An 8,547-nucleotide genomic window follows, 5' to 3' on the forward strand; every position below is an offset into this window, starting at 1 on the left:
GGTTCAAGCAATTCTCCTGCCTCAGCCTCCAGAGTAGCTGGGATTGCAGGAATGCGCCACCACACCCAGTTAGTTTTTGTGTTTTTAGTAGAGAAGGGGTTTCACCATGTCGTCCAGGCTGGTCTTGAACTCCCGACCTCAAGTGATCCACCCACCTCGGCCTCCCAAAGTGTTGGGATTACAGGTGTGAGCCACCATGTCTGGCCAGGATCCAGTTTTTATATAAAAGAAATAAATCATATTTAAAAATCTCTTAATTATAGGCAAAAATGTCAGCATCATTAATATATAAGGTATCCCCAAAGTCTCAGCACAATTTTAAGCTTTAATAACCTCAGAAGTACAATTGCTCCAAACTGACTAAAAACATCATCTGGAAGTTTAATTAATGACTTAACTATCTTTGACACTTAGTTTTGTGAATTTTGAGTAACAGATTTCTTTTGCAGATTACTTGAACCATACTTGGCTTGTTGACACTCTATGAGTGGCTGTGAATAAAGCAAATGTCTCTTGTGTGAAGCAACAACTTTTTTTTTTTTTTTTGAGACAGAGTCTCGCTCTGTCGCCTAGGCTGGAGAGCAGTGGCGCGGTCTCCACTCACTGCAAGCTCCGCCTCCTGGGTTCACGCCATTCTCCTGCCTCAGCCTCCCGAATGGCTGGGACTACATGCACCTGCCACCATGCCTGGCTAATTTTTTTGTATTTTTAGTAGAGACGAGGTTTCACCATGTTAACCAGGATGGTCTTGATCTCCTGACCTCCTGATCTGCCTGCCTCGGCCTCCCAAAGTGCTGGGATTACAGGCATGAGCCACCGCGCCGCAACAGCTTTTTATGTTTAAGAATCAAAAGTTGGTCAGGCACAGTGGCTCACGCCTGTAATCCCAACACTTTGGGAGACCAGGGTGGGTGGATCACCTGAGACCAACCTGGACAACATGAAGAAACTCCGTATCTACTAAAAATACAAAAATTAACCGGGTGTGGTGCACGTACCTGTAATCCAAGTTACTCAGGAGGCTGAGACAGAAGAATCGCTTGAACCCAGGAGGTGGAGGTTGCAGTGAGTCGAGATTGCACTGCTGCACTCCAGCCTGGGCAATAGAGCGAGACTCTGTCTCAAAAAAATTAAAATAAAATAAAATAAAAGTTTCCTTCATCACCAATGTTGACGTTTCCAGGGCTCTCCTAGCCATTCATGGGTCTACAGGATAGGGGAGTAGTGACAAGGAAATAGAAGCCTCACAATAGCCACTGCTAGAGATGGTTTAGGTTGTGCTGCTCAGAGGAATAAATGTCTGGACAATGAGAGAAGACCTTAGTAAATACTGCACCTTCTCTTTCCTTTCTTACTTATTTGCATGAACCTGTTTTATGGCATCCTGCACTGTCAGCCAAAGACAATATAAAAATAAGTCACCTCACCCTGTATGTTTTCAGCTTGGTAAAATGCTGTCATATATTTTACTTAACTTGGTCACTTGCTTAGTAACTAGGTAAGCAAACCTATTTATAGTCATGTGCCTATATTGAAACACTTTACCATAAAAGTGATATGCACTTTCCACTAAGGATAGAGTTTCACCCAATAGTCCTCTTGACAAGCTTCAGAAGTTTTCTCTTTGCCATCATCTACATACCTGGAAAGGCACTCTACCAAAATTAGCACACTGAACTAGCAAGGACATACAGAGATGAGAGGAAAAAGAGACCATGGGCTTGAAAATTGCTAGAACAATTCTAAAAGGCATCTATCTGTTCCAAGGTTAGAATAGTACTGATCAAAAAGACTAACAAACTAGAATAATCTGTGACTTCTTGGTCAACTAGAAGTACAGGTTATTTCATACGCAACAATGAATAAGTGATTTAGGAAGAAGGGATCGTCCATCTTTATAGCTTATAAGTGGCTTATACACTTTTTCCATTTAGAGGATATGATCTTGCTATTTTTAAAGTGAGTGCCCTTGTGGGTTTTTTAAAAAGACCTTCAGGCTGGGCACGGTGGCTCACACCTGTAATACCAGCACTTTGGGAGGCCGAGGTGGGGGGGATCACCTGAGGTCAGCAGTTCGAGACCAGCCTGGCCAACATGGCGAAACCCCATCTCCACTAAAAATACAAAAAAAAAAAAAAAAAAAAAAAAAATCCTCAGCTGTAAAACTCAGGGAACAAAAACAATTCTGAAAAACAGTACACAATTGATTACACAAGTATTCAGTGAGTTGATGAGAACATACTGAAAGATTTCAAAATATTAACTGGTCACTGCTACTTATTCCTTCCCCTTCCTTCCAACGTATATATAAGCACGCAAGTGCTCAACTTCAGGTATAGGAAAAGAAGTTAACGTTCTCATGAAAACACTGAAGGCCCTTAAAGACCTAAACTAGGATGAGTAAAATTTTAAAAACATGTGTGTGACTAGACCGTAAGAATCAGGAAATGTTATTATAAAAATGAAACCTTAGCACTGTGACAAAGTATTTCGTAATTTTCAAAAAGATAACAATAGATAATGCTAATCAGAGAATACTATGCTTAAGAGAATCCTGGTATTCTCTGCTAAGTTGAAAGGACTGGATACAAAATGCAGGCAGAGCAGCTACAATCAGTACACATTACCCACAGCCACCCAGAGACTCTTTCTCACACCAGCCAGCAGTTGGCACTGCCACACCATTGGCAACTAATGACAGGCTGACCTAACAGGAGCTGGGAACGAAAGCGAAGGTGTCAGAAAGACATATACATTTCCAAACTAAATACTCTTGACTTTAAAATAATCTGTTTTTTCACATTATCCTCCACAGAGATTTCCCCTTCATGGGAGCATGGATAAGAAGTTGAAAATATTTTAAATTATCCCAATATACTTTCCATGTGGCTCTTTTAAAATGGATTATACTCTAGTATACTTTTCATTTTATTTCATTTTTTACCATGAACTGAGATCAGACAATTGTGCAGCATCTGGAGATAACATATTGGTAGTGCCTTGGAAGAGTCTCTTGGGCTGACTTTCTGTCTCCATTTCACCTAAAACAGAAAGAGATGATGCTACTATAAAACAATTTTACAAACACAGGCGTGATGCTAAAATAGGATGACCTTTGTTTAACCAAAGCTCAGAATACTTCTTCAAACCACTGCTTACAACTATGTTCCCATGTGCTTTAACGTGGAAGAAATATGCTTCCACATAAACTCAACCAAAAAGTTGGCAGCCCTAAAAAACTTCTCACTCATTATCCACAGCGCGCTATGGACATATTCACATTAATAGGACAGTAGAACACTGACTGCATCAGGCAAAATGAAGCAAGGCTGACCACAGTAGAGAGAAAGAATTCCCAAATAGCGGAAACTCACAGTGAATATTGTATGCTACATGGTTAGCAAGGCCTATTGGTTTTATATATTTTGATATCTGAACATTTCCTAAGATGGTGTCAAACTGGTTAAAAAATGATAAGTAGTGTATAAGTAAAAAGTTGCTTTCACACTATTTAATGAAAATGAAGATTAAAAAGATAAGTTTGAAAACACATCTGTAATCAAAAGCAAATCTTACTCAATTCACAAAATTTGTGTTGTACTGACCACCTCAATCCTACAGATTTTCTCGGAATTGCTAATAGAAAAACTTTACACCAACAGGGATACTGCCTAACATTTTGCTACCAGGAGTACAAAGAGTAAAACCCTAAGTTAGAATAATCTCCTTTAAAATCAGGCTCTGATTTTATTTAAAACATACACATTCCTTGGTTCTGAAGCTCTTCATCTGAGCTTGAAAACGGAATGTTCAAGACAATTTAATTCATGAGCCTGTCTATACTCCAGTAGAAAATTAGTAACTTTGAACTTAAAACTGTGTAAGATTCTTAGAATGAAAAAAGATCAAGCAAGAACAAACACAACATTCATTTTGTCCATGTTATCAATTAATTATCTTTCCTCTGGGACTATTCTGAAAATTGCTGAAAATCTGCAAAAGTTGTTATTTTCCATGCTTTAATATGCAGCTTTTAAAAGTTGCTGCTGGGCTTTTGAGTTTGCCTCACTAGTAAAAGCCTTTAGCTCTTTTGAGCAAAGAATTCCTCCATCTGCTGGTGTATTTTGGAATAGCTGTTAAAACTAAACTACCATACTAATTCCTTCAACTTCCTGCAACAAATTTTAAGTTAGTAATAATAACAATAATAGCTTTATTTCCAACTGTTATTTTCACTTACTAGCTACTGAGAACATTCCTAGGACTACAAATAACTCCCTACAAGATTGAGGAAAAACTGTTTATAAAATAAAATTTATATATTAAATACAAATATTGTCACCATATCAGGAACTATTTTCCAGAGCACATGATCTTTAAGTTGTTTAAAATACAGCACTTTTGGAATCTCTGTATGATCCTATGACTGGAAAGTTTTCAAAGCCACAAATACCTGTACCCCTAACATTAGAAAAGGTGGTCTGTTTATTGGCCCTGAAGGTGATCTGCACAAAGAAACCACTTGCTGAATTGCTTTTAAAAGTACAGTTGGCCAGGCGCGGTTGGCTCATGCTTGTAATCCCAGCACTTTGGGAGGCCGAGGCGGGTGGATCACCTAAAGTCAGGAGTTTGAGACCAGCCTGGCCAACATGGCAAAAACCCCATCTCTACTAAAAATACAAAAATTATCTGGGCATGGTGGTGCACATCTGTAATCCCAGCTATTTGGGAGGCTGAGGCAGAAGAATAACTTAAACCCAGGAAGCAGAGGTTGCAGTAAGCCAAGATCGCACCACTGCACTCCAGCCTGGGTAACAAAGCAAGACTCTGTCTCAATTAAAAAAAAAAAAAAAAGTTATTGTTAATGGCTGGGCGTGGTGGCTCATACCTGTGTAATCCCTACACTTTGGGAGGCCGAGGCAGGTGGATCACTTGAGACCAGGAGTTCGAGGACAGTGTTGCCAACATGGCGAAACCCTGTCTCTACTAAAAATATAAAAATTAGCTGGGCATGGTGGCGCACTACTGTAATCCCAGGTACTTGGGAGGCTGAGGCAGGAGAATAGCTTAAACCCAGGAGGCAGAGGTTGCGGTGAGCTGAGATCACACCACTGCACTCCAACATGCGAGACAGAGCGAGACCTTGCCTCAAAAAAAAAAAAAAAAAAAAAAAAAAGTTAGTTAAGACTCGTTTAAAATGACACCTGACACTTGCAATCGTGTAGTCATATCCCCAGGAATAATGAATAAACCTGTGCTGCCAGCTAGGTGTGGTGGGGTAATCCCAGCACTTTGGAAGGCCGAGGCAGGTGGATCACCTGAGGTCAGGAGTTCAAGACCAGCCTGGCCAATATGGTGAAACTCTGTCTCTATTAAAAATACAGAAAATTAGCCAGGCATGGTGGTGGGTGCTTCTAGTCCCAGCTACTCGGGAGGCTGAGGCAGGAGAATCGCTGAGCCCAGGAGGTGGAGGTTGCAGTGAGCCAAGATCACGCCACTACACTTCAGTCTGGGCAACAAGAGTTAAATTTGGTCTCAAAAAATAGACAAAAACCTGCGTTGCTTTTTTTTTTTTTGAGACAGGGTGTCACTCTGCGGCCCAGGCTGTGATCTCAACTCACTGCAACCTCTGCTTCCTGGGCTCAAGGAATTCTCCAAACTCAGCCTCCCAAGTAGCTGTGACAACAGGCACAAGCCACCAATGCCTGCTTAATTTCTGTATTTTTTGTAGAGATGTGGTTTTTCCATGTTGCCCAGGCTGGTCTCAAACTCCTGAGCTCAAAGCAATTCTCCTGCCTCGGCCTCCCAAAGTGCTGGGATTACAGACCTGTGTTGCCTTTTTAAAGAGATGCCATCAGGTGCCCTTTATAAGCATCTAGCACTAGTGTTGACTGATACTAAACTATTTTAGTCTACTGCTTTGTGGTTCAAAACAAGGTAACTGAGAGCACCCTGTTATATAAAAAAAACTCTGTAGAGTTGAATATAAGGCAATTCTTGCTTTGATGAGGCATAATTTGATGAGGGGGTAAACCTCACCTTATATTTGAGTAAATAGCACATTTATGGATATGTTTGACACGGTATTAGCATATATTTCTGCAGTTTATAAACTATGCATCTTTTTCATATTTAGATAACCGAGAGGCAATTTTTTGAATATATAATGATAATGAATATATGAATAAAACTGTTATGCAGTATAAGAAAATACAGATGTATCAAATAACTCATTTACAAAATTGAAAATCAGGAGAGCAAACATTCGGAAGAATACTTTTGAGTTTCCCTAGAACACAAGAGAGCAATGCTGTTAGCTCATTTCAGACAGGAGTTCTAGTTTTTAATTCAAGCTTGGCTAGGTTTAAGACCAGAAGCGTGATGCTTTTCTTTTTCTTTTCCCCCCTGGCTTTACTGAGGTATAAATGACAAACAAATTTACATATATTTAAGGTATACAATGTGATGATCTGATGTATGTACATAATGTGAAATGATGATCAGAGTCAAAATTTTTTTTTTTTTTTTGAGATGGAGTCTCACTCTGTTGCCCAGGCTGGAGTGCAGTGGCGCGATCTCAGCTCACCGCAACCTCCACCTCCCAGGTTCAAGTGATTCTCCTGCCTCAGCCTCCCGAGTAGCTGGGATTACAGGTACCTACCACCACGCCCGGCTAATTTTTGTATTTTTAGTAGAGACGGGGTTTCACCATATTGGCCAGGCCGGTCTTGAACTCCTGACCTGAGGTGATCCACCTGCTTTGGCCTCCCAAAATATTGGGATTACAGGCATGAGCCACTGTGCCCAGCCCACAGTCAAGTTTTTAACACATCTTTTGCTTCACCTAGTTACCTTTTGTATGTGTGTGGTAAAAATACTTAAGATCTACTTTCTTAGCAAATTTCAAGTATATGACACAGTAGCACTAACTATAGTCACCATGCTGCTACATACCTTTTCTTTTAAGAGGACCGAGAACACTGGGTCTAATGCACTTGACTGGACTCTGACTTCTCCTGCTTTGATGAAAAAACAAACAGAATAATGTGAAGAACATCCAAGATGCAAGATAAAGCAGCAGTCCAGCCCAACAAATACATAAATAAAATGGACAATCATATCAATGACTAAAATGGAAACTTCTTGTGTAACTGAATAACTGAAATGCCAATACATGATTTGACCCAGCATATGGCAACCTGGAATAATACAACAGCATTTTAAGCCATTTAAAAAATATGCCATATGACAAAGTACCCACAACAGTTTAAAGAAAAAAAGATACCTTATTTAAAAAGTATTTTGGGGCTGGGCGCCGTGACTCATGCCTGTAATCCCAGCACTTTGAGAGGCCGAGGTAAGCGGATCATCTGAGGTCAGGAGTTTGAGACCAGCCTGACCAACATGGTGAAACCCTATCTCTATGAAAAACACAAAAAATTAGCCAAGCGTGGTGGTGCATGCCTGTGATCCCAGCTACCTAGGAGGCTGAGACAGGAGAATCACTTGAACCCGGGAGGCAGAGGTTGTAGTGAGCTGAGACTGTACCACTGCACTCCAGCCTGGGCAACAGGAGCGAAATTGGATTTGACTAGTCTATGAACTTTAACATTTTTTCCTTATTCTTAAAAAGGATTATTGTGGTGTGCGTGCGTGCGTGTGTGTGTGTGTCCCCACTAAATATAAATCAGCATTAAATCCCCCCTAAAAAAAACTCTGGGGCCAGGGGCTGTGGCTCATGTCTGTAATCCCAGTACTTTGGGAGGCCAAGGTGGGTGGATCATAAGGTCAAGAGATCGAGACCATCCTGGCCAACATGGTGAAACCCCATCTCTACTAAAAATACAAAAATTAGCCGAGTGTGGTGGTGCATGCCTGTAATCCCAGCTACTCGGGAGGCTGAGGTAGGAGAATTGCTTGAACTCGGGAGGCAGTGGTTTCAGTGAGCTGAGTTCGCGCTACTACACTCTAGCCTGGCAACACAGCGAGATTCCATCTCAAATTAAAAAGAAAAAAAAAAAGAAAAAACTCTGGTAAAATGTTAATGGTAGATTATAGGCAGTGGGTATATGGGTGTTCACTGTAGATTATAGGCAGTGGGTATATATATGGGTGTTCACTGTGAAATTCTTTCACTTTTGATGTCTGAGAATTTCACAGTGAAATATTGGGAAAAATATATATGTATTTTTTTTTGGAGACAGGTTTTGCTCTGTTGCCCAGGCTGGAGTACAATGGTGCGATCTCAGCTCACTGCAACCTCCGCCTGCTTGGTTCAAGCGATTCTCCTGCCTCAGCCTCCCGAGTAACTGGGATTACAGGCGCCTGCCACCAGGCGCAGCTAATTTTTCTATTTTTAGTAGAGACGAGGTTTCACCATGTTGGCCAAGATGGTCTTGAACTCTGGACCTCAGGTGATCCACCAGCCTCGGCCTTCCAAAGTGCTAGGATTACAGGCATGAGTTACCGCGCCCAGCCACAAAAAGCTAATCTGAGAGATAAATGTAATGAATGGTACTTCAACCACATTTTTTTTTTTTTTTTTTT

General features: G+C 40.8%; 1 protein-coding gene across 6 annotated transcripts in view; it reads right to left on the minus strand.

Moving 5' to 3' along the window:
- Window positions 1–8,547, minus strand: part of FAM122B (family with sequence similarity 122B) — a 27,098-nt gene that overhangs the window by 8,355 nt on the left and 10,196 nt on the right. For 3 of the 6 annotated variants that reach the window (XM_011948739.1, XM_011948732.1, XM_011948738.1), the window contains 2 exons: window positions 6,955–7,019; window positions 2,945–3,041 (listed from right to left, as the gene is read on the minus strand). In XM_011948739.1, the coding sequence (XP_011804129.1) occupies window positions 2,945–3,041; window positions 6,955–7,019 (162 nt within the window). The remainder of the gene's footprint in view (window positions 1–2,944; window positions 3,042–6,954; window positions 7,020–8,547) is intronic. The other 3 variants (XM_011948737.1, XM_011948733.1, XM_011948734.1) reach the window with 1 other exon arrangement.

This window comes from Colobus angolensis, unplaced genomic scaffold (assembly GCF_000951035.1).
Source record: "Colobus angolensis palliatus isolate OR3802 unplaced genomic scaffold, Cang.pa_1.0 Scaffold283, whole genome shotgun sequence".
In the NCBI taxonomy this organism is placed as follows: Eukaryota; Metazoa; Chordata; class Mammalia; order Primates; family Cercopithecidae; genus Colobus; species Colobus angolensis.